Below are 27,437 nucleotides of genomic sequence, written 5' to 3'. Positions count from 1 at the left end.
CTCTCTGAGGGCTTTTCTTGTTCCACATTTGATTATTTCTCGTCTGTTTTTCAATTATCTTTGTGTCAAAATCAACGCTGTAGTGACTGTTCTGTCTGGCCCTCCTGTTTGACATCAGCACTTACTTTGACACTGCTAATCATGGTATTACACTGGTGTTTCTCAGAGACACCTGTAGTTATATATATCCAACAAGCACGCCAGGCTGATACATGTCAGCTGATATTAGCACATATATGATATCAGCATGTATATTGGACAATAAGTAGCATCAAATTGCACTATAGGAATGCCACTGTTACTGTTACGTATGCTGCCCACCAGAGAGCACTGACAAATTGATTATTCCACTATAAAGTGTCCTGCTTTATATCAGTGTTATGCAGTGTATCACACAATTACAAAAAGACACACAAAAAAAGTTTTGTGTTTATCAAATCTGCCTCAACAATCTTGTATTTGTTGTGTATAGTTTAAATCTTACTTGTTCAACCAAACAGTTTGTGTTTTCATGAATGATACTGTTTTGGAATCAATTAAAAAACAACAACAAAACACTGTACCACATGGTGTACCACAGGCTTTTCTTGGTCCACTTGTAGAATTGTTTTCAGTATGTCCACTGTGGTATAGGATCCGACAGCTTTGACCGGGATGTCAATTCCAAGTGCATTAAAACAACAGCTAGACGCAACTCTAGTTCTATGTAGCAAATAGAACAATACAGGGTTTGTCTGGCATTCAACAAGGACATGGCAGAAAGACTGGCACTCGTTGTCTTCTCTGAATTTAGCCAATCAGCATTGTCTTCGTTGAGTGTAACTAATAAGCATGGAGTAGGTGCTGTTCCTCCCCAAAAACATCCCTGAAAATGGTTCTACAGGGACAGTTCTTTCACTGAGAACACACACAAAGTTTGGGGCTGCACTAAAATGGCCTGAAGGTCGTGCATTAGAACATGGGTTGTTGTTCCACATTTATGGTACTAATGCAACTCACAGTTGAAGGATCTCTCAATAATATCTCCAACTTAACTGAGACCAAACTATTTTTAGTAGAGAATCCTGCACTGATCCTGTTTTCTGAGACTGTAACTGATATCAGCTTTTTGAAATAAAATTTATACGAAGCATCCAGAGCCCTCAGGTCATCGGGGACAGGTTAACTGTTTGCTCCCAGAATCAGAACCAAAGACAGTGAAGCAGCATTCAGCTTTTATGCTCCTCACCTGTGGAACAAACTTCCTGAACACCTGAGGTCTGTTCAAACTGTCGGATCTTTTAAACCAGGCCTGAAAACCAGATTGTTCACTGCAGCTTTCTCTTAGATGCTTAATTTATTTTCTTGTTTTTTAATGCACTTTTAAGGTCTTAATGTCTACTTTTATGTTTTATTTCTATGATTTTAATGTATGTCTACTTTTAAATCATTTTTCTGAATGTATTTCTTTGCCACTCTAAAGCTCCTTGAATTGCCTTGTGTATGAATTGTGCTATACAAATAAACTTGCCTTGCTTTAAAGAAATGCAACCAAATACATACTAAGTAGGACTTGTCATTTTCAGAAAATCATCTTTTCAGTGCTCTCTTATGGGTAAACTATGGAACTGTGTCATTGATCTACCTCAAAACTAGTTTTGCATCTCTGTATTGCATTTTCTTTTTACTCACCGACCAACATGTATACCATTGGTATATTGTATGTCTGCAAGACGCTAATATTGCTGATTCATTGTTTTAATCGATTCATTGGTCTAGCTCTATGAGATACGCCGATGTACAACGGCTTAAATTAAACTGGCCAGACTGTCCATAACTGAAAAACAAACAACTCTGAAATGGCATGGCATGGTTTCTTCAGGAGCAATACCTGACTGTTCCTTATCCATGATTTCAAAACACCATGTTTCAGCTACTGTAACACTTTGCTCACCTTTCTCCACCAAAGTTCAGGTTGACCACCTGAACAGCTCACCAGTTTAACCAGTTCTAGATTGGCTTCATTGCCTCCCTGTCATCACAGGATTGATTATAGAATTTTCCCTGACATACCACTCACTACATGGTCGGGCACCTCTGTATTTAAAGGAATTGTCGTGTTCTCTGACATCTCACCACAGCAGGGACCTCTGGCTCTTCCAAGGTCAAGGCTGACAACTAAAAACAATCATGCTTTTTGCTGTTGCTTCACAACTGTCAAAAAGGTATCCCTTTCTCAAAGAAGACAGATCACTGCACATCTTTTAAAAGCACATGAATACCCATATTTTCTCTGCTATTTCTAATGTTTAATGTAATGGATATGTGTTGAAAATCTGTGTCTGAACAAAACTGTTGAATATTGTCTCATCGAAACCTTTTAGCTGCAATTTAAACGTCTAAGTGTCATAATCTAAATGTCAACAAAGCAATAACGCTGTAAACTGAGAACGAACTGACGTGCAGCATCAATTCTCCAGTTTAGTCATTTCTGTGAGTCATTGAGTAAGCTGATAAAACATACCACATAACTTATTTTTATAACTTTCTCTCACTTTCTTTTAGATAGAAGGGGGCTGATCAGCTCCACTGTGATACATCTGAAACAAGCAGCTGGTGGCTTAAAACGGCAACAGGAATGCATTATGACTGTTATGTACTTGACATGAACTCAGGAGTTTGCTCGGACACCCTGAACAGCATTTGTGTGTGTGAGCATGTGTGAAACAGTTACCTGCTGTATTTGTAGCGGTGTGTGTCAGTCTCCACAGACAGTGATGGCTCTGGGGCAGCTCATCCTACTGTTGCTACCCCACAGCGTGCACAGACTCACACAGGCTTCGTCACACTGATCACTCCTGTGGAAACATACAGACACGGCACATGTCATTCAACACACACTGAAGCAGCAACATGAAAACACATGTATATCATTTTCTATTGGCAGATGAAACATGTTTGGATAACTGTTATATGAAACATGCAAGTGTGGTACAAAACTCTGTGACAAAATCTGGACCAGAAGACAACGAATGCAGCATGTAAGAACCATCATACTGCCTGTAAGACTCTACATTAACAAAGACAGCAGAAATAAACATCTTATTGCTCTCTCACAACAAACTGTTCCACTTTACAGCAGACATGTACAGCATGAAATGCATGTACAGGCATACATTGCTCAACCCATTCTCAGGATTTCATGCCCGACCATTAAACACTGATGATGTGTCCTTCAGATTGCACTATCACATCCAGAAAAGCTGCTTGAAGTCGAGGTAGGTCTTGTAACACTTGTTTCTAAGCTGATATTTTTCTACTACAGCTACTACCATACTGTTTAGACTGTATTTTCACTGTCACATGAAAACTTTTAGTGTATGCACTACCCTGTAAAGCTGTCCTTCTACTCATGCTAAAAACATCCTGAACTTTCTGAAACATTATCCTCATGTCCTCTATCCCGGTCTCCTTAGGAAGACGTATCCTACAGCTGAGCAAACAGCCCATATGCATTCAACTGGCAAGCAGTTACCTAAAAGAAGAAAAAGGGAGCAAGAGTGGTGAGTTTAGTTGGTTTTTAAGAGGCTCACCCTTGTTGTTCTGAGCGGCCAGGCCAACAGACAGAAAGCAATGGGGTGCTACTTGGGACGCTGTGGCCCCAGAGTGCGAGAGGATAGTATGAGCACAGCGATCCAGAATGCCACAGATCAAGTTACAGAGCTGGTAAATATAGCGGACGCCTATGACCTCTACAGGTCACTCAACACTCACTGGCATTCCAATTTGCTCTTAAAGGACTAGCATTAGGGTTTTTTATAAGCCAAGCTGGGTAAGCACCAAGTCCTTTGCACTGCTGTAGCCAGCAGATTGGCTGCATTGCCAGAAATTAAAGTCTGAAGTCAGGGACAAGCTTCACTGGATCATGATTCATCCAGAGGAATGTCTGAGCTCCTCAGGAATAGTACCACTGTGTAGCAAATGGTATAGATATTATATACATCTCTACTGTCATACAAAATGATTTATTGGCTCTGGAGTGGAGCATTTCAAAGTGAGATGTATCATTATTTTTAACACAGATTGTACTAAATGCAGTCCAGCTTCATGTGACTCAATCTGCTACATATTATGTTCATTTCTTCCATATTAACCCCCTTCTCTCACTTATTCTGGACATACATGTATATGATACAATACCGACATATATTAGCAGTAAATTACCAAATGAAGTAGGGCATTTTCTAGCGCAGGCACACAATTGACGTATGTGTGCAAGACAATGGAAAAAGACAGACGTAGCGGTGTGGTGGACGCTGTGTGAGGGTATAGCGTTACATGACACTGAGAGGAGATGGGACGACACTGGTACAGGAGCCATACTCGATGCACTGCGGTGTAGCCCAGTCTGTGTGGCTTAAAACGGACGGCTCTGATGCAAATATCCAGATATTTCAGATGATGCTGACACTGTATCAAGACAATATTAGTCCACGCATGATTAGATAACCGTTCAGACCCAGTCAGGAGCGTTGCTTGGTAATGGGAGCGGGGCAGGCTGGCTATGCGCTGCCCGTGAGGGGGGCGGGGAAGGGGTTGAAACAGCGAAAACTTACCGTCCCTCAAGTCCCTTGGACTGAGAAAGAGACGCGTAAAGTGAATAAAACGCTTATTAGCAAACAGGACTCATTATTTCGTGTGTGTAACGGGAGTGAACGTCGGTTATTTAACTAGCTATTTGGCTAGCTAACGCCAGTAAACAGTCTCGGTGTAGCCAAGACAGCAGCGGTGTGTCAGAGCACCGCGCCAAACTCCTGTGTAAGCAAATTGTGGCTCTGCTTCCAGACAAACCACACATTTCACTGGTAATAACACAATAATGTAAACTTGCTGGGGACATTTACCCCACCAGACAGAGCTATTTCCAACAGAATAAGCAAAACGTAATTCGACGCGGACCGAACTTCTAGAGTTGCTTGGTTTCACTGTTATGTCTTCGTCCAGATCGCCTTACAGTAGAATAAGTGGCTGATTTAAAATTTGGAATTAAACCAAAATGAAAAGCGGTTTTGCGGTCAACGAATATTTAAATGGCACATTGTGACTTCTAATACATGCCGAGTCAACTAAAGTGGATTTTCATTCCAGTTAACAAGAAAACTTAACGTTGCTGGAGTTTGGTTAGTGCTTGTGTCCGCATCAGAGAGCACCTATAGGGTTATGGTGGTGGAAGGTAACTGCATTCACTCACCTCACAGTTGGTGATCATCCCGATCCAAACGGTCAGCGAAACGCCCCCCAAAAGTCCCCTGCTGGCCGGTTTCTGCTGCTTTTTAGACCATTGCCTAAAACACCGAGCAGGATGAGCACTACTGTTTACACAGTAGAGTTACTCTCCGGGTGTTTTAATCCAAACCGGGCTGCTATTCGGACATATCTTCTGTCCTCTTTGCAGTTGTAGAGTTTCGGCAGCCAAGTAACGGTTCTTTTCGCTTTAACGATGACGTCAGTCCGGCAGCAGAGCTCGTCTCTGATTGGTCCATTCCTCTCCGTAAACGTCAGCGGCCGGACCTGCGAACCGCCTCCTACACCGTCGCCATGGTGACGAACGTAAACACCACAGATTTCTTTCATTGAAAAATTGCGACGTTCGGGCATGTGGGAGAGATGAAGACTTTAATCCAGTAATTCAGTTTTACTAGTGCTCTGTGGCGGGAGGCTCACTATCACCAGGAATACTGTTGAGGCAAACTGTCCAGCGGAAAATGTCACTGAGAAAACAATCTTGCATCTGTTCTATTAGAAACAACTGGGAAAAGTCCAGTTTCAGTTCATTTCGCCAAATAAATTGTTTAACCATAAGCTTCGGTCGGACAGTAAATGCAACTGTTAGCAACTGGATCTGCCCTGTAAAAATGCACAAGAAATTGTAAATAAGACAATAAAACTGTTTTATGGCTTCAATCGATTTCTTATGGTCTGCTGATATTTTATTCTGAATTATGTGTTACTTTCTGATTTTATTTATTTTTATGTTTCCTTTTTATATGCTTTCCCCTAGTATAGACCGTTTCTTTAAAATACATTTAAAAAAGAAAAGCAAAATAAACAAAAGTAAAATTTATTACATTTTCATTTGAGTTTACTAGAGACATATCCTATTTTACTCTGACTATGTACTACTTTGCTTTTTTCTTTATTTTATTTTTTGTATGAACAGTTGTGTACCTAGTGTTCACGAGAATGTGTTCTTTACAATAAAACATTTAAAAAATAAATAAAAAAGACACATGAAACTGTGGTCCTTGTCCACTTTTGTAATTAATTGTCAATGAAAAAGCATTGCTATTTTTTAAATAGAAGCATAGGAACAGTAGTCATTTTGATTTAAGTTGTACGAATTTAGCAAATACAAAGAAAGAGAAATATCTCAGGATCATTTGTTGCCATTAAAATGAAAATACATTTGATCTGTACAGGCTACACTGCTGCTCTTTTACACAGATTCATTAAGAATAAAGATTGAGATTTTAGTGAACTAAATGTGAAAAACAATAAAAAGAAAATGCTTTCAAAGAATTAAGCATTTGACATTTTTTTCTCTATTAACTTCGTTTTCCATATAGTCAGTTGCAACTGTGTTCAACGTTGACTTTCAGTTCTCCTATAATACTCTATTTTTACTGTATATTATTGTCTGTGATTAATTGGGTTGAATATTGAAGATCCTGTAATAAATTGCGTCGAAGCCTGTTTCTTTGAAATACTCCAAGAACCAGCACTCAAGTAGTTATTCATACTGAAGTGTGCGAGCACTGCGTGAATGACTCATAAAGTCATGCTGCAGTAGAACCATCTGTACAATGAAACACATCTGAAACCTCTGACATGCTTCCAAAGCTGCTGCCTTGAACGCAACAAAGTGCCACACACTGAGGAGGGAGACTGCCATTTATTACTCTTAAGTGACGCATCTTTCTCTGCATATACTGTTACAAGAGAGATGACTCATTCTGATATTCTGATCCACTTAAAACTTTATATAGGTTCCTACAAAAAAACATGACTATGTTTTAAATGCCACAGATTATGAACAGTGTCGTGTTACATATAGATGAGTGAATTGATCAGCTTAAATACTGGTGTAAAAGAATGAGCAGGGATGAAACCTGGACATCCTGCACATTTAATCCAACCAAAATCTATACTGCTATAATCAAAGACAAATATAGCCTTCTGAGATTCATGTGAGCTCTGGTGCACTACTTTTAGAGGCAGATGACTCAAGCAGTGTATTTAGAGATGTATCCAGAGTAGCACGTATCTATTTAGTTTTCACAGGTTCCCATTCAGACAGGATGTGCCGTGCTAAAGCTGCCAGATGTCTAGCATTATGTGTTGAGTATTTAACTAAGCAAAGGAAATATAGAGCTATTCAATGCATTAATTATCCTCATTTCAGCAGGCAAGGCCTAGTTTGTTAAATAAAAAGACACGACATCAGTTCATCACATTTGTGCAGTGTTTAAACTTCAGTTTCCTCAGTTGCTTCTTACAATATAGACTGAATATTTAGGAGCGTCGATGGAGTGAATGGGTTCTATGTGACTGAATTTGAAGGAAAAAATCCACCCTCAGTTACTTTTCAGGAGGTGTTCAATCAGGAATGTTGCATACTGACACCCTCCAAGAACTCCCTTGATCTTATGGCCTTAGATTTTGGATATTCGTGTATTAGCTTTCTTACACTTGGGTGAGAAAATGGATACAACTCTTTGGTCTGTATGCTAAAGGAGAAGCAGTCATAAGCAGCTGGTTAGATTATCACAAAAACTCGAAACAAGAGCAAACAGTTAGCATGGCTCCATCGAGAAGTAGTAAAATATACAGTACACAGCAGTGTGTGTACATGAAGTTGCAGTTTTACGCAGAGTTATGTGCCAGTCTGAGAGGTTGTTGCTGGACAGTAAACCGCAACATGTCATATTTATGCTTTACTGTTTGTGCTGATCACTCAAACAAGATATAACAAGTTATTTCGTGAACTTTAGAGGTGCTAGCAGGCATATTTTGAACCTCTAGACACAGCCAGTCCAGATTCTTCTAGTCCCGTTGTAGAGGTAATGTAACCATCTGCTGGTTGTAGCTTCATATTTAGCATACACACACACCGATGGTACCAATCTTCTCACCAGAATTCAGATGAGTACATTTTCCAAGTATTCTTCTACATGTAATATACATCTCTGGGTTATATGCGAGTTTGCAGAAAACACAATGATAAAGTTGGCAGCAAAATCTTGAGAAATGAACACCAAAGGAGAGTCACTTCTTACTCAAACCATCGCATGTCTTGTGGCTGTACTGCATTGTCGTCTATTGAGGCTACTGCTGGTGGATTTATTGTCTCTGTGATGTATGTCTCCCTGGAGAACTGTTGGATGGCGAATAAAAGGCAATTCTACAAAGACTCACAGTATAATTCTGCAGGACTGACACCAAAACCTCGTGTTTAGAGTTAACAGTCCAGTCAATTTGAATAATGAATAATGCAAAAACAAATGACCAAATGGCCAACAAAAGGTTAAAGGAGGTTAAGGAAGGCTTTTCCCTTAAAGGCCCTGAAAAGCTGTTTTGACAGTCAGCTTCTGATTATAAAGAGTGCATCCTACATGAACACGTTTTCTGCCAGAATTAGAACTATTTCTGTTTTGTGTCTTCTCGCTAGTGGGTGGGTCTGAGCTAGAAAAAGCTGATTTGGACCAATCAGAATTGAAATCAAAATGCGTGTTGGGCTTGTTTGTTTATTTTGCCAGTCCACTGTCAATCACATTTGTTAAAAAGAACTCCCACACAGTCCCGAAGAAGCAGATTTGTCAGTTTTTGACTGTTACATCGTTAATAAATAAAAAAATAAAAACGCTCTTTTCCTGACTTTAACTCGGTTGATGTATTAGCTGTGAATCTTTGTTGATGTTACAGAGAAATACTTAAAATATTTCATTATATTTTCAGGGTCTTTAAGGGCTGTAAAATGGCTAAGCCAAGATTTTCAGATTATAGCAGTTTGGACAGTAAGCAGGAATCACAATAAATAACATAAGAATCTAAAAGAAATCAACAATAGTTACATCAAGACTTCCAATATTTTTCTCGCACTGAAAGTAAAAGATTTCAAATGTTCCATCAAGTGCATTATTCCGTAAGTCTAAGCAGGCATAGTGATCACTTCCTTCGAAAACACATACTAAATAACATGCATACCATTAAATCAGTCACTCTGCAAACAATTACACACTATATGTTCTCACTCCTAACAAATCCCACATTGACTAGCACAGACACTTCAGCTCAGTACTTCAGTCCAGACTTGATGTTGGTGCCAGCACTGCACTGCTGCCTCTTTGTGTGCTGGTTTCTATGGCTGTGGTTCATGCTACACTAACATTTATTCAGCACTACTGTGGTAAAATGGGTAGAAAGGGCTTCAGTACTGTAACTCTTCTCATTTAACCTGCTGTATATACCTTCATATATAGTCTTGTTCAAGTATAGCAGTAGTGTTAGAAAACCAACACTGGTAAAATATAGTTAAGGAGGGAAAAGTTGTGGTATTTACATACTTGAGATACTGATACTTTTGGAGGGTAAAAAGAGGCTCAAGAACAATGAGCCGAGTTTTCTTTTGACAGTGGATGAACTGGAGCTACAGCCCAAACACACATTTGTTTCCAAACAGCCAAAGATGTATGAGCTGTTTCCATAGCAGTAACACTGTGTCAGAATCTCCTACTCTGCTGAACCGCTTGCTATAGGAAAAATCAATAGCACCAGACATCTAACATCAATGCTCCTCTTATACGAGATGGATGCTCAATATCAAAATCAATACTTACCGCATATATTCCACATTATAATAACAACAATACCAACATAATGAGCTATCTTTGGTGAAACTATCTCTGTGCAGGATGGACTGAAATGTATAGTAGAGTAGCATGTGTCAGATGACTTGAGGGGATATTTCACTGATAGTGTGCAGTTCAAAGACACATATAAATGCACTTAACTGAGATCAGCATCTGTTCAGGGATGATTACATACTTCAACATGTGTAAAGAAGCGATAAAGAAAGTACGCTGATTAAGCATTTAAAGGATCGCTAAAGACGTAATTAAAGACATTATGCATTCATAATTTCTATGACAAAAAAAAGGTAAAAAGGAATGTGGTTACCTTACATGCCTGATGATAATGTGACAATATTACCACACCATTTGCTCAAAATCAGGGGCTAAAACCACACTGCTACCATAGTCCATGAAAAAGTTCACCCAAGAGCGTTCTAAATGAAACAACATGGTCCGAATATAATCAACAATGCTGTCGCTCTGATGCAGACTGTTCCCTAGGAGATTGTCTTGTAGGTACCCTGCTGTGTGTTTGTGTCACTCTTTCCTCACAAAGAATCTCCTCTAGTGAGGTACCTGCGGTGGCAGAGCACTTTGTTTTTACAATCAAAGACACAATGAAGCCTGTAGGGGGCGGCACATAACACGACACAACAGCAGCTTAAAGGTAGCCTGTGTATACATGTGATGAGAAAGACAGTAAGGTCAGAATTTAGTTGCTGATAATGGAAATCACAGACCCATAAGGAGCCTGCTCTCTGTTAGATGTCATCAGTTTGTGAGTGTTTTGTTGCCGTAGTTATTTTGCCATGAAGCGGCCTAATTTTGCTTTTTCTACAGCCGGTTTTCCCTTAACCTGCTTCATGCCTTTTTGCTGTATTTAAAGTCTCCCTCCATTCATAATGACTTCACCTGGATGTCTGAGCTTCACTGTGTGAGTTTGACTGTAGAGAAGCATTTTCACATTCATCTGCTGAAGGGGAAGCATTTCTGTTCTCACCTTGACTCTCAGTTTCACATGTTTGTACAAGCAGTGATTTATGACTACTGTGGAAGTGGGACGTGGACAGCTGACATCCTATGCTCAGATGAGAATGAATAATACTTGCATATTCATAAATTTGGTATTTTTCAATAAGAGAGAAGGAGATGATGTCATTTAAAGATTATCTTGTGGAAAACCTATATCACACAAGCTTTAACATGTCTGTAGGGGATTTAAAATCTGCTTATTCTTAACATTTTACTCTAATTTTAAGTGTCATTATGGCTCTGAAAGAACACCTGTTCTATATGAAAATGACGCACTATCCTCCAAGTTTGGCAATTTGCCACAGAAATATGGAATTAACACCACTTAACAACAAAATGGACCCACAAAAAAAAATGCAAGTTTCATCACCAGCCCTGCATTTAACAGTGTTTTAGGCAAGAGTGTTCCTCTAACAACTGCTGCTCTTCCTGATATTGTGCCTAAGGTAAAAGTGCAGATGAGAGCCCCTCTCCACTCGGCAGCACTGCGTCACTACTGATCAGGGTAGCTTTTGCGAGAAGTAGGCAAGCGAGTGGTGTTGGTTACTTGCCTATGCAGGTGCTATGGTACATGCCGTGTGCTAAGAGATAGAGCTGCAGCAAAGCTTTGCTGGTACAGCAGCGCCTTCCCCTCCGCTAAAGCTGCTAGCTGACTGCGAGTTGCTCTCTCAGCCTGCTCTTCAGTGTGACAGATTTGCCCACTAGCTGCAGTGGTTTCCCTCAAATAAAGCTGAAATAAATAAAGACAAAATTCTCTCCGGGCTGCATTTCCAGCAGCACACTGTCCAGTCTCTATGATGGTGCTCGCATCACTTTCACCTTTTGCTGTTTTCCTCTCTCTCCATTCCAGAAAGTGGGGTGCTGCTGTTCCGTATGTGTTTTCCAATTTATTCTGCAATGTCAGTAAACCAATCAACAAATAATCCAGTTAATCAATTCTCTTTCGTCAGCCCGCCGGACGCTTGCTGTTCACTTGGTCTTGGGCACAACCAGTATTTCATCACCGTCTTGGATGCTGTAGGAGTGGAGGGCCCGGGTGTTGTACTTCATCTCCTCCGGGCCGAAGGCGCTGCCCTTGTCGATGTAGTAGAGCCTCATGCTGTTCGCAGACAGCTGGACCACTGTTGTCAGCTGCTTCTTCAGTTCAGCTACCGTCTGGTCCAAACGGATGTTCAGCTGACACAAAGACAAACAGTCACACACGGATTTTAGACCCAGTCTTAGCATTGTTCTAACTGTATATTGTGGTTGTTAAGCTGTTGTGTTTACAGTTTCCCTGTGTTTGGATGTGACTATCAGTCTACGTGTGCAAGGTTTTTGCTTCAATCACTGGTGGAGACATTGGTCATTGTGAGTCTTTGGCATTGTTATTTTGGAAGTCAGGGATGAAAAACTTGGGAATCCTCTTAACCCTCCTCTTGTCCTCAGCATCAAAAATGACCAGCTTCCTCTGAGCTTCTAAAATAAAGCAGCTTAATTGAATTTTCCACCAAAATCTATTTTATATGAAGAAAAAACTTCTCATGCATCACACATTTTGTGAATGTCTAGTTTTTCCTCTCATAAAGACTGTATTTAATCAGTAGACGCCACTGTTTTTTTTACATCACACATGTTATAACTGTTTTCTTTACTAAAATAGAGGTTTACTATCACTATTATTGTTGCTAAAGAAACTGCATGGATGCCAACATTATTTTTTTAGCAAGAGATAGTACTTGTATATGCTAAGAAAGTACCACAAATGTGCAGAAAGTGACTTTAAATGTATTTTTTGAAGGGAAACAACCACAGTGTACTGTAGATTGTGCAATGGAATTCATCTACAAGAACTCAACTACAAAATACTCGTCTTCTCACATCTTTTGAATCATTGCTCCCATCCACAAGGTGCAAAACCTGCAACAATCTTAAGAATAAAATATGATAATAGATGTAAAACAAAAATATGAAGAACATATTAAACTTTAATTAGTGTACGTAGGCTAGAATGCAAATGTGTGTGAACGGATTTTGCAAATGCATTTGTCATATGTGCAGCACACAGTATTTGTTCTACAGTCCTTCTTCTTAAAAATCTGATCTCTGACCTGCTGGGTACTAAAAACTTAAAACTGCCCTCATGGCTTCAGTAAAGAGAGAACTGGTGGTACTGTCATCTGGAGCTCCTTTATAGTCTCTGAACACAAGGACAAATCATCCAATTTCAAGTTGAAAAAAGTCATTTAGGGGTTTTTCTCTGCAATGAAACATAGTGGCCGGGTCATTTTTGATGCTAAGGCAACACAAGGGTTAAACTGCATATTTGAATCGTCAAAAACATGTCAACGCTTAATGACCTCAACACCAAGACTGTATCTAGAAGCTGCCTCCACAATTTTGAGTGACTGTGTGGAATACAGTGTCATGGCAACCTACAACCATATCAGTCACAACTATGGCAATGACTGCAGTAAATCCTGCACAAAGACCTCAATCAACAGCCTTTGCAGTGACATCATATGGCTCTGAATCCTGGACTATGAATCAGCAAATAAAATGAGACTGGACTCTTTTGAAATGTGGTGCTACCGCAGGATCCTGAAGATACCGAGGACAGACCAGAGAACAAATGCATTTGTACTCAAGGAGCTAGGAGTCGAAGAAACACTGCATGCTAACATGATCGCAACTAAACTCAACTATTTTGGTCACGCCATCGGGAATCACTGCCTTGAGGAAACAATCATTCAAGGGATGGTTAATGGAAAGAGAAAGAGAGGTAGACCTGCAGCGAGTGGGCTTGATGACATCAAAGAGATCACAGGAACTTGAAGGCTACAAGAGCTGCTGCTGACCGTACACGATGGCGTTCTCTCATTCAAAGCACACCAGGATTTACTTATGCTCCAGGACTTTAGAGAGACAGGCCCATAGTTTACTAAATGAGCATCATGTCGTATTCTACAAGTCTCGAAACTAGTGATTGAGAACATGAACTCTTTAGGAACATGTTTTCTGAGGTAACAAATCATATGAGAGATAGGGTAATCTTCTTATAGACGTCTATACAATCTGACTTCATTTCAGTTCCACTCTTCCTGTCAGACATATTGGTTTGTTGCCACTTTCATTAAATCCATATAGTGTCTGTACTGAGAGAAATGCTCAAAGACAAGCGTTTTATTGAGCTCCACCTTTTGCTTGTCTCATAACTCTTTCATATTTCTACACATGATCACTCATTTTCTCCATCAGGCATGCACACATTCTCATTTCTGGTTGAAAACTAAAGACCCAAGACATATTTCTAAAGTTATGTGTATCAGCTGCACAAATTTCTAACAAGCATCCTGCCTGACAGAGTTGGTTAACGACACTTGAATCAAATAAATTTGCCACAAACAGCAATGCTTTGCTTTGACATCAATCACTGACTGCTGATATGAAATAATAACCGCATGGGGACTTCCATGACATGTTTTATTGAACTATCTTTAACAATGAAGGGTTTCCTGAGGTTGCCGTACTGTTGCAACTGGGAGTGCAGAGCATAACTAGAAAACTGCTAGAAATATTTACAGCCTACCATAGCACATATATGAAGGTGGAGCAGGACAGCTTTATCTGTTGGTGCAACCATGAGTAATTTAGACGTGGGTTTGTGTTGATACCAATATTAAGCATACCGTCAAAACGCTATATTTACTGATAAATCTATGGCAGGTGATTCCTAAACTAAATGTATCTACACTACTGTTCAAAAGTTTGGGGCCACTTAGAAATGTCCTGATTTTTGAAAGACTGACCCCAACACACAATCTGCACATGCTTCTAAACTGGGCTTCTATCTTTACATATTATGTCTGATTAGGCTTTGATTTGTTGTCATGGTAACCACACCTTTCAGCTTATGCACAAGCTCAGAGATGCAAACAAATGATTGATAACAACAACAGCATTCTGCTAACCGAGGATTAGTTGTAAGAAAGCAGCAAGAAAAGGGCTTTTTTTGTTTAATCAGCGCAGACTTAATTTGTCAATCAAATTAGTGGGTTTAGAAGACTCAAATCAAATACAAACTAGCCAGTATTAGTCCTGCTATTCATTTATATATTTGATATTGATTTCAGAGTGATTGATTTAGATTTTTTTTTCATTTCACAGCTTTGTTTTTAAATCACACCACAAACAAAGTGTCCTTAAGCACTTGTTTAAACGCTCTACTACTGGCTCACGCTGCCAGGACCACATTTTGAGAAAAATATCAGGCATAAACATACATTTTTTTCAATGAAGGTAACATTAAATTAATCAGAAATCCAGTCTAGACATTGTCAATGCGGTAAATGACTATTCTAGCTGGAAACAGCTGATTTTTAATGGAATATCTCCATAGGGGTACAGAGGAACATTTCCAGCAACCATCACTCCTGTGTTCTAATGCTACATTGTGTTAGCTAATGGTGTTGAAAGGCTAACTGATGATTAGAAAACCCTTGTGCAGTTATGTTAGCGCATGGATAAAAGTGTGAGTTTTCATGGAAAACATGAAATTGTCTGGGTGACCCCAAACTTTTGAATGGTGGTGCATTTTTAAAAGTAGGAGAGTGAAATTAACTGCAAGGTCAAGTATGACTGGAGAAGAAACAACAGAAAATAAGGTTCAATTATAACACTTTAAGGCTTGGCACATGTTTTTCTGCATTTGGGAACTGTCCTGAACAGTGTCTTGTTAAACACTGACCTGTTCTACTTTCTCCTCACAGTGAACTTCCACCTGAGCACGGCATCGAGGTCGAAGATCAATCTCGGCGAGCGGCTCCAGCTTCCCATACTTGGTTACCAGGGAATGGTATCTGAGGAGGATAACAGCAGGGTGAGTGGTGTGTTTCAACAGCACACACACTTCCACATGACACCAACACTTGACCCACTGTAACTAGAGCAAGAACAGGGAGTACAGTTCACCTAAAAGGCAGCTCCTCCTCTGGGTAGTCTAAGTAGTAACGGATGAAGAACCTCTCTGCGTCTTCTCTCTCACTGTCGGTCACACTGCTGCCGTTCAGCATTGATATGCAGGGAAGCCTGAGGGGAAGCATATATGCATTAATCAGTTAAGTGGCAGATATTTGTGACAGAGCATGAATCACAAGATGTATCACATTACTGACTTCTACAGTTCAGAAGGCACACTTAGATCCATGTCTAATTCAGTTTCAAGCTCTCCTCGGTGCTCTCCGTGTGCTAATGGCAGCGATATGACTTACTGTGCTATCATGAGGCTGCGTCGCTCTGCGTTGGTGTAGGTCTGCAGTAAAGGAATGCCCTGCAGTCGCACTTCTTCCAGTTTAGGGAAGAAATTCAGTTTTTCAATATCTTCCCATTGATTGAGACCTGGCAACACACAAAGACGAGACGTGTTTTGAACTGTTCAAGGAAACTCAATTAATTTTGCACATTATAGTCTGTTTCCAGGTGTTGGGGAGTATGACTGCAGATGTAGAAAATGTTGGATGCTGACCTGTCTTCTTGTACAAATTCCCCTTTTGAGGGAGCTGTGAAGTCACATAAATGTCCTCAAGTGATACCTTTTGAATCAGCATCAACTGAGTCTGAAGACACAAGTTAAAAAAATGAAAGCAAAACTAGAACTATGCAGTCAGAAAGAAGTAAACCACTGTAGTGCACTTAAAGTTAAACCAAGCTCAACCCACACCTGAACTACTCAGTTGTACTGTGGGTAATGAACGAAGGCACCAGGCTTTGACAAGAAAGATGCAACTTATCGAAATACAAAGACAAGTGATCTCTAGCTCTTCTACATTGACTTTATTCTTTCTTTACAGTCCGACTGTGCTTTAAGAGCATGATGCTAAATTAGTGAAGTACTCATTGAGGACAAAAATACAGACATAAGCAAGCACAGCTGCTGGGAACTGGTTGATTTAATAGCAGCAAATCCATTAGCTGTTGAGATATTTCAGTCTGTGAGGTGACAGAACTGCAATCCCAGAACCACACAATTAACATGGCTCTAAATGAGAACTTAAAGCAGCTGTAAGGTTGAATATGTCTGTATCTTCCAGGCTGTTCTGGGGAACTGTGAAAACAAACTAGATTTAGATAGAATGTGAAATAAGCCAATTGTAAAATTCTTTTTTCTACTGTTGATTCGTACATTAAGGCCTTGATGCATGAATTTATTTACAAATCTATTAAAAATTAATCATTTGTGTTTTTGCTTTCCAGCTGATGCTAAATTAAGCGGAGACTGAAGATTTGTCTGTAGCGCATAGAGTAGATATATAATATTAATAATAACAAACATATAATAATTAGGTCCCACTTCGACCGGTCCTACCAGAAACCAGTGAGTGCAAAAGGTTCTGAGGTACGTATTAAATATGCACAAACCGGCACTGGAGGAATGGATATGCTATCTCAGCTGCAGTCTGACAGAAAGCAGTCTGTTGTGAATTCGTGACCGTCAGCGTCCTTGGGTTAAACTCACTGATGGCTGACGTGTATAATGTTAATCATGTCATGACAATGCATTGTTCTGCTTGGATACTTTGGCTCCTGGCATTCATGTGGATGGTAATTTGGTAGGCGCCACCTATCTAAGTACTTTATCAAACCAAGCACACCTCATTAAGACAACAGCGCTCCAGCCTCATCCTGCAGGAAAATACTGCTCTGCCCAGGGACACAACAAACCGCCAAAGGTGTTGCCCTGGCCTCCAAAGTCACAAAATCCCAATCTGAGAATCTGCAGGATGTGCCGAAACAAGCCTGATGGATGGACACCCCACCCTGCAGAGGATCCACTGCTGACGTCCCAGTGCCTGATGCCACAGAACACACCAAGACACGCCATGTCCACGTTTAGGCGGTACAAAGGTGACTTACCCAATATTAAGCAGGCAGTGAATGTTGTGCTGATCGGTGCAGATTTGAAGGCTGTACAGTTAATATCTAGCATATGTGGTTGTTGGATTTACTGCTCTTGCTGCTAGATTTACCAGATACAGGATAGATAAAAAGGCAGTAAACTTAGGTGATGACCCACAGTCATGTTGAATGTCTCTAACCAGAACTCCTTGCTAACCCAGGCAGCCTGAACTGGATTCAGCTGGTTACCACAACATCACAACAGTGACCAAGACTCCCACTGACCATGAAATAAAAAGAAACTTTAAATAATTAACTTTCCCCCAGACAGAGCTCAACATCAGAAACTGTCCTTTCAGGTAATGTCTCAGCAGGAGCAAGTGAAAATAAACTTTTGCCTAAGAAATAAGTCTGGGGATATTTTTCTATATTTGTTTTGCTCTCAACAAATCTTACAATCATTGTATTCCTCTTTGCCATAGAGCTCCACTGTTGTCCAAAAACTATTAAATACACATCAGTGAGTTACAATACACCTCGTTACCATGAACACACGCTCAGTTACACATACACTGCTGCTGGAAGTACTCAGTAGAACACCAAAGGTGTCTTAATCCACTGCTGAAAGTCGTGCTCAAATTACATTTTTATATTTACCTCAGTTTGAGCAACATTTGCTAAAACCTGCAGCGACAAGAGGAAGAACTTACTGCTGAAGGAAGATTAAAACCTTTATAAAAGAAAAAGTTGGTTGACAGTATAAAAAGAAAACCTTTAGCGGTGTTGAAAGCATAATTCTAGGTTCTAACTTTTGCTGCCTCCAAGACTCTGGCACTTCTAAAAACAACTTCTTGAGATAATGGAAAACGCACCGTGAAATTATCTCAGGCTGCAGCAAAGAATTTTCGTTACTTTAAGAAAAATACGAGTTAAAGGATGAATCTGAGACAATATGACTAGTAAGACGATGCAAAATGTTTTCCAGCGCCTCAGACGGAGGGATACGACAAATGGAAGCTCTGAAGTCAATTTGAGCACGTCTTTGGTTTTGTTTTTATCCCCTGTACTCTCAAAAGATCTCTAAAAATAGACCCACCACTGATACACCCCCAAATAGAAACCAATCCTGAGATAAAAGCCGACGAGGAGAGGAATCTGTTGTAATACTCCACAAATAACACAAAGCTTGTAGGATACAGTGACATGCTTGCTTGCGCTAATTTTATCAGCTGTTATCATGCGGATACTATAATTTGGGACAGATGCCGAAACAGCGTGCTGAAAACCAGGAACCATCATGGTACACTTAACACCCAGTTGAAATAGCTTTACCTAAAATACACACACACACACAAGCCAACGCTGACCTGAGTTGTGCAGGTTGATGCTGCGTAAGTTGGGGAAGAGCCTTTGCAGGATATCCTTGCCGTCCTGAATGGAAGCCAAGTTGTTGTTGGCCATAACCAGAGTGTCCAAGCTGGGGAACATGGAGCCAAACTTGCGGACTTCGGCCCAGTCCTGGAGGCTGTTGTCGGTGATGTGAAGCAGGCGAAGGGTGGGGCAGGCCACGCTGGAGGCACTCACACTACTGTACTCATTAAGGCACAGGAACAACTCCTCCAGCCTGCAGAGACGTAGCAGAGAGCAGGACGAAGACAAGCTCACAGCTGGGTAGAACATAAAGAGAGTGGCTGGGTCCCTCTGAGAATAACATAGGGACAGTTTTTAATCGAGAGCAGGGCCTTTCCCACTTACATGCCCTGTCTTCCTCCACTTAAAATGCACATACAGTATGTCCTCCTCACCATACTGTGCTATAATACTGTGTATATGACTGTACAGTAAATGTGATTCTATATTTATATTACCAGCATATTAGTGTACAGTTATGTATTCTGGCTTATCATATATTGCTCTTATGCTTGCTTATAAAGGTATTACAATACATTATACATTTACCCGCTACTTTATTAGGTACACCTGTAAAAGCTTTTTAAAAGTACAATTTACCATATCCTGCTTGGATTGCATTACATTTCACAGGTGTACCGAATACATTCAGTGAGTTTATACGTAATTTAACAAAAGTAACAATGTCTATTGCTTCCAGTAATTCTTTTTCTATTCTTCTATCATTGTGTTTCACTTAATATGTATTACTCTTTCTTCATTTATCTAAAATTAGTTTTCTGTCTTTGTGCTGCTCCAACACCCAGATTTCCCCTCTTCAGTAAAGACTTATCTTAAATTAAATGTGTGCCAGTTATCTATGTTCTGGCTGAAAGTGTTCTGGGGGGAAAAAGTTTATGTTTGCTTTTTTTCCAAACCTTTAGGTACTACTTTTTATCTGTGTAACTCTTTTTCAGTGCCAAGGAACTGCAAACAAACGAGAAAGCAGCTCCAGTGAAGCTGTTTACTGCATGGTCTGTGAATTACCCTGAACAACAGGGACACAGTTCTGTAAAGACATACAGTGGTGGAAAAAAGTTTGGGGTCACTTAGAAATGTCTTTACTTGTGAAAGAAAAGCAGTTTTTAAAATGACGATAACATTAAATGAATGATAAATTATAGACATTGTTAATGTGATAAATGAATGTTCTATCTGGAAACGGCTGATTTTTAATGGAATATCTCCATAGGGGTACAGAGGAACATTTCCAGCAACCATCACTCCTGTGTTCTAATGCTACATTGTGTTAGCTAATGGTGTTGAAAGGCTCATTGATGATTAGAAAACCCTTGTACAGTTATGTTAGCACATGGAAAAAAGTGTGAGTTTTCATGGAAAACATGAAATTGCCTGGATGACCCTAAATCTTTGAGCAATAGTGTATGTTAAATATAAAAAAAGTAACTTTTATTGCCATGCAAACAAAACAAACAAAATTCTATTCACTTCCATTAAACTGTCACGGTAAGAGACATTTCAGAGGGACACATATTTAAAAAAATAAAGCTAACAAATTGTAATGTGGCTGGATACCAGTAAGGTCAGTGAGAAAAGTTTGAGTGTATGTTTGTTATAGTTGTTGCTTTATGGTCAGAGGTATTCAATTGTGCGTCCATGTTACTGAGAAATAGGCTGCATTTTGTGTTAGCCAATGAAATACTGCAGCATCTGCTCAGGACTAAAGCCATCTTACTGTTGAGTCTCAGCAGCCCTGATTTAGTGTGACAGTTGTTCTTACTCAGGTATCTCTCTGGTGAGCAGCAGTACGGTGTCCCAGGACACCTGAGTGTTGTTGAGGACGAGGCGCCGCACCCGAGAAAAGGTTTCAGCACACCGCGGCTCCAGGGTCATGCCTGCCAGGGGGTTGGAGCTCAGGTTGAGGAACTCCAGATTGGGGATATTGGACACAATTTTACTGATCTGAAATGAGACAATGATGTTTATTAGTTGGTTTGGTTTGGTTGATGCTTTATTTTCAGCAAAAACGTTGTACGACTGTGGATTGAAACTGAAAACTAGACCAATAATTTCACTGTTTTGGATAACAATGTGGCCACAGATGTTTGCTGATCATCAGAATAAGTAACTCACCATCATAAACAGCCTGCACAGGTTTGTAATTCTCTGTTTGGCGTGTTTATTTCATAAGACAGTCTGTTTTACTTTGTGAAGTAATCACCATGTGAAGACCAAATAGTCCTGTCCCTTTTTTAAATGCTCAGTCATTTCTTATAGTGGTTGGGCATTGTACTTTTTATCAAATATTTCTGAACAGTAGGAAATGTGATTTGGTTAGGACCTTTTAATCTCGTGGAATAACATATTTGTTATCCTAATGAGTGTTTTCAGCAGAGGACAGTGTCTGTGGGACAGTCTAACTGTACAGTGTGTGTTCATTGAACACCACTGTGGCTCACTGTAAACATCACTGGCCCTCAATGGGAAAAATACTTAGTTAGTGGAATCAGCTCATTTTTGGCTTTGATCTTTTCACTGTCATTGAGATAAATATCAAACACACTGCTGTGATAAGTCCAGAGTCAGCACCTCATGCCAGTCCTGCAGCTTGTTGTGGGAGAGGTCCAGCTCCATGACATGAGCACAGAAGGCAGAAATCTCAGCCTGGTCTCCTGCCCTGCTGATCCCACAGCCATTCAACACCAGCACACTGGGCAGGTTCAGACGGTCTGAGAGGAAGGACGGAGACAACGGAAGAAGAATTAATGCAACAGAAGCAAAGGTTGTGTCGATTAAGTCGATGAAACAGGAAGTAAATGAGCGTGCACTTGATAAAAACCCGACATTCCTCTAGGAAATGATTAACAGCCAGTTCCCAGCATAAAGTGTAACTCCACTTGGCAATAAACAGTGTTAATGTCAGCAGCTTTGGGTCACTACAGTCTCTGCTTGTCAGACTTTACATTTAAGATTGCCCACAGTTCATAGCAGTATGTATGAGCTCTACATCCTGTAGAACAGAAGGGTCTGGCTGCACTATCATTCTCATGTTGGGAAAAAACACTCTGGCTTCTTTGTATTTCTTTAACCAATGACAGTCGCAGTGGGCGGAGCTAAGCAAAGAAAGCAGTGTTCTGTTAAACTAGTGGAAGGTGGAACATTTGCATGCAAGGAGGACAGCACTAATTAAAATAGATAAACCACAGAAAAAACACAGCAAAAGTTGAAACTTTCACTGTGATTGTATACGGTAACATCCAGATAGAGAAGAAAGCTGACTGACAGGAGCAGCCAACGGCAGGCGTCCACCCAGAGCCTACATCAGTGAGTAAGACTAGACACAATATATAGTTTATAGGATTTTTGATGTATGACCTGTGAGTTTAATGTCACGAGGACAGTCACAACAGAGCAATGCTATATTTTAAAGTGATGAATACACGGCTGGATTGACAATAAAAGTGTAATTGCCCTCTCTACCTACACATGAAACAGTAATACTGTAACAAGCCTGGGTTCACTTTGCAGAAGCCTTTGTCCACATTTACATGATAGCGGACAACAACAGTCACCACTCCTCCTTAGCTCACCTTTCATAGGGGAACCCTGGGGACCTTGGGTGGGCACCACCACCACCCCCATACCAGGCCCTCTGCGGTACGGGAAGTTCTCTGGACTGTACTTTTCACTGATCACCTCCACAAACGTACGGCCCTCCTTGTCCTCTGGTGGCTCCATGGCTCCTTCCAGCTGAGCAGCCTCCCCTTCAGCTGACCGAGCGTGGAAAAGAAACATACACCCACAGTGATCAGCTGTCAGCACGGACATGTTTTTACTTTAACTGGTATATATTCTAACTGTGCACTACTGAGCGTATACACTGTGCACAGCTGAGCCAAATGACAGCACAGGACAAATATGGCCCAAGACTAGTACTGTAACTAACATTTATTTTTAATTAACAGTAGTTTAGATGAACAATTACTCACCAAAAACTACTTTTATCTATTAATCAGCGAGTTATTGAACTTCTGAGTTCTGGGTTTGTCCAGGACACTGGCCATTTCTTTAAACTTTTTAACCACCTTCACCACCATGGAAAAGACAAGTGGAATCCTCCTTGAATGATGTGCATTAAATTCCTCTGCTATCTTTCCACATGTCTATCCTTCACATCTACTGAGAAGTACAAGTTCAACTCTTTCTTCTTAAGGTAAAGCCATATTTAATCAGTGAATGCAAAAACATTATGGTTAATGACATTTCCTACATGTCTAGATTTTAGTTCACTGCAGCTTGAGGTTTATCTCTACAGCAGTTAAAAACTCATTTTAAAAGTCAAGAACTGAGCATTGTGCCACAGCAGGGCATTTTTGTTGTGTTTTTTTGACCGAAATATAAGCAGACAGAAGAGAAAGTAGAAAGTAATTTCACTGTGTGATTTTTGTGAGTAATATTTCATGTTCACCAACACTAAAAATTTAAAAGCATCTACTGAGAAAAATCAGCAAATGCTCACCTAAAAGAAGCTTCAACAAAGTCTGGTTTGACAACTGACCTTTAATCAAACAATTAATCAGCCATCAAGACTGCTTTGATAAAGGTTCTGTCTACTAATTGCTTCAGCTCTATTTATGTTAACAGATGGTATATTTTAAGACATTTTGGATGAACCAGTTACCTCAGCTACACCCACTGATCTGGGTCATGGGAGGGGCTGGATGCACCCTGGAGGGTCACAGGGCTAACACAAAGAGACAGACACACATGTACACCTACAGCCACATTAGCAGCAGCTACTGCACCAATGCACATTGTCAGACTGTAGAAAACACACACAGGCAAAGTAAGAACATAAAACTGGACAGAGAAAGCAGCCAGCAGCATCAAACCCAGAACCATCTTGCTGTGAGTGTTAACCCCATGAACTGCAATGTTGTTGATGTCTGATGAATCAACTGCTTATGTCAGACATCCCAAAGCTCAACAATCCTCCTCCTTCTGTCTGTTCCTTAACATGCCAGAACTGCCCAGTCAGCAGTTCACTGCAGCCCACAGGCTTCACACAGCAAACACTATTTACACCCCTATTGTTCTGTCACTGAACACTAATATGGTGCTAACTGATGAACATGACAGTGATCTAATTATTTCAGCAATTTATTTACCGTGTTACTTTCATCATAGCTGAGGAACATAAAGGAACATATGTTCCAAGAAGAATATAATCACTGCACGTATACATCAGACACACAAATGCAAGTCTGTTCTTAATGACAAGAAGCTGTCCAGTGTAGTAAATGTGTCTATTTCTTTTTAAAATAAAAAAAATATGAATAACAATAATTGGATAAGGAATGGACACCAAAATGTGTGCTCAGAGACACAGCTCCTTTTATAAATTTTGTATTTGTCCAAGGAGATGAAGCAATGAAGCTGATCTTTGTCTGATGGACTTTAAAAAATAAACCACAAAGCAAAGAAGTCCCTTCTAAAGTAACTCCTCACTTAAATTTCTATAATTAAAATGACAAGCATCTGCTTTAAAGTGCATGGTGGGCAGAGCCTCGCAGAGGAATCTGCTGCAGGGAAACATAAATTATGTAGTGGTTTTGCTGAAATAAAAAATAAAAGGATCCTGTTACGATATCTTATTTGACAAAACTGGGCTGCGGTAAATTGTGGTAATGTATCAAAGCAATTTGTTATTCTCTAGCTAATAAATCAAGCTTTGTGCTGTGACACCAGAGTGATTTTCACAGATGTAAGACACGCATCAGACATATATGTGTCTGACCCAGTCCTCACTGAGCAGTCAGATCTGCCTCTAAACTGTACCAAGGATGTAGCAGAAATCGTCTTACCCAAACAGAAGTTTCCCTTGACTTGACCGCTATCACTGCTCACTATCCTCTTCTGTTTCTGTACCGGTGGCCTGTAATCAGGAGAGGTCTGATTCATTTTGTTTCCATTGTAACCACTGAAACTAAGTACTATAACTTTTACCCAAGACTAAATGGTAAGGGAGATGAAATACTGCCCCATAGCATCATCTACATGGTCTTACTCCAGAGTGGCTGTTAGGGCTGACAGGCGTCTGCAGGAAAAGTGCTGGTCCCTCTTTGGTCAGCCGGCAGAATTTGCTCTAGGCAGGCCCGAAAAGGGACATGGATGACGTTCACCACATGACACTGGAGAACAAACAAGGTCAAAGATCACTTTATGAATATGAATTCACTTGACAATACGAATATAGGAAAAGAACTTGGAAGCACATTTGGATTCCTTAAAATCAGACAGCAACTGCTGGAATTCATTTGGAGCAAAGATACAACCAGAGTGAAACTTCAATATAGACAATATAAATATACTCAGTGAGTAATGTTTCTGAACTGAATAAAACATTTAAATAATGATGAAAAAGCTCAGGGGGATAAAGAGCTTCTGGCTTGTTTCGTTGAGTGTGAAGCTTGCTACACCGAAATCCATTGAGAATTCTGACAATTTTATATTTTTTTATTTGTTGTGAACATATGTGTTAAAGGTTTTAAAAAATATATATGGCCAAGGAACAAGCAAGGACTTTAGTTAAATTCGGCATGCCCCATATGGACAAAGCAACACTAAATTGGACGGAATGACTATTTTTATAGGTAGTAACTGTCAATGGATGAACAATGATCGTCCCTCTAATAGGGGAAGTGAATATAAAAGGAAGTATTTGACTGCAGTAAGTGCTGCTTTCTCTATGACATTCACCCCGATCTGATGTGTAACGTTTGGTGAGCTGTAACATTAAAGGTTTTCCCATAAGGCACAAGCTCCTATAAATTAGCTGCTTTTGGAATGGAGTTTGGCTCATCTGTTTTGTGGGAAGCACACTTTACCAAACGCCCTTGAAAAGTCTAGTAATTTTCTTCTTCGTTGCTCGTCCGTCAACGTACACGTCACAGTTTGAAAAAAATAGGTCAGGTGCGCGATTGAGCACGAAGTTTATGTAAATTCGGCACAAATGTACTCGACAAAACATTAATTATTTAGACAAAATGTCAACTTTTATACGTGCCTTACCAACTACATCAATTTGGTGAAAAATGGTCTTGGCAACAAGAGGCAGACAGACTATTAAAGTTTAATTATTGCTACAGGAGCCACTTCTTCTGTGAGATTCACGCCGATCTGATGTGTAACTCTCAGCGATTGGACAAATATGTTGTAATAGTGTTGTTCTGCTATAAATAGGCCGAAAAGATACATTCGTTTGAAAATTGGCAGATTTTTGAATGGAGTTTGGCTTCATCACCAAAGACGTTTGCGAACACTGCACAGACAATAACAACATCATTTTCCTTTATGTCAGCAGCTGAAGGAGACAGCGTTGAAGTCCTGAATGAATGCCCGTCGGTGGCCGTCAGTTGTCGGCAGACAGTCCAGACTCAGAGTCTGACCCCCAGCAGAAGCAGCTCGATGGAGCCCGACATGGATTACAGATGACAACGATGGAAATATACTTTAAATTACCACTAGATGATGGTAACACGCTGAAAGACCGTGTCACAGACTGATAAAGCAGAAAGCGTCGGTTCTACATACCTTCAATGTGTACTTTGGATTCTCCTTGTTGATGAAAACAAACCAGCTGTCATTTTCTCTCCCTACTGCCCGGAAGTGACGTAGCTTGGTAGCCGAAAGCGAGTTTTTAAAATATTTTAATTTAATAATTTATTTTATATGTTTTGCTGATGCAACGGGTGTTTTACAAGGCCTGTTTATTTAACACTAGCAAATGTACAAAATAAATGAATTTACTGAAATCTAAAAAGGAAACAGCCTGCTCAGAGCAGCAGAGCTATGATGTCATTAAGCTACTGATGAGAATCCTCATGGTGTGAGTTGTCTGCTCTCTGCTGCCTGACACTCTGCAGATGCTGCGCTTCATATGATGTTATTATGATAGATGTTTGGGAGGTCAGAGTCTCTGAGTCTTAGCTTGACTGTCTGCTCCCTGACTGTCAACAATAAGCCCTTATCATCAAATCTACACAAATTTTGTATCCTCCGTGTGGGCCTGTCATTAAAAATAAATCCTGGATTTTTATTGGGAAAAAAGGAGATCTGATCCTCAGAAATGACTTTTGTTGCACTGAGTTCCCACTGTGAGGTCTGTTTTTAATGGTTAGTTTTCAGTTTTATGCAAGAGCTTTGGGAGAAAAGACAAATTGTTCAAAAATA

General features: G+C 40.1%; 2 protein-coding genes across 3 annotated transcripts in view; both read right to left on the bottom strand.

Moving 5' to 3' along the window:
• Positions 1–5,474, bottom strand: part of usp2a (ubiquitin specific peptidase 2a) — a 50,737-nt gene extending 45,263 nt beyond the window's left edge. For both annotated transcript variants that reach the window (XM_022215125.2, XM_022215126.2), the window contains exons 1-2: positions 5,231–5,474; positions 2,714–2,837 (exon numbers count right to left, since the gene is read on the bottom strand). The gene's annotated coding sequence lies outside the window, so the exon portion shown is untranslated. The remainder of the gene's footprint in view (positions 1–2,713; positions 2,838–5,230) is intronic.
• A 1,438-nt stretch (positions 5,475–6,912) lies between these two features.
• Positions 6,913–26,884, bottom strand: LOC110965928 (tubulin-specific chaperone cofactor E-like protein). The gene is made up of 11 exons (XM_022215129.2): positions 26,799–26,884; positions 25,273–25,396; positions 25,070–25,140; positions 22,796–22,975; positions 21,795–21,934; positions 20,986–21,167; positions 19,163–19,419; positions 16,172–16,298; positions 15,873–15,989; positions 15,649–15,760; positions 6,913–12,098 (listed from the first exon to the last, which is right to left on the bottom strand). Exons 4-11 carry the CDS (start codon positions 22,941–22,943, stop codon positions 11,892–11,894), a joined length of 1,290 nt encoding a protein of 429 aa, XP_022070821.1. The 5' UTR covers positions 22,944–22,975; positions 25,070–25,140; positions 25,273–25,396; positions 26,799–26,884; the 3' UTR covers positions 6,913–11,891.
• Positions 26,885–27,437: the final 553 nt, after the last annotated feature.

The sequence above is a fragment of the Acanthochromis polyacanthus genome, chromosome 13 (genome assembly GCF_021347895.1).
Source record: "Acanthochromis polyacanthus isolate Apoly-LR-REF ecotype Palm Island chromosome 13, KAUST_Apoly_ChrSc, whole genome shotgun sequence".
Taxonomy (NCBI): Eukaryota; Metazoa; Chordata; class Actinopteri; family Pomacentridae; genus Acanthochromis; species Acanthochromis polyacanthus.
The sequence above is the reverse complement of the archived record's forward strand: the minus strand, read 5'-3'. Positions and strand labels throughout refer to the sequence as shown.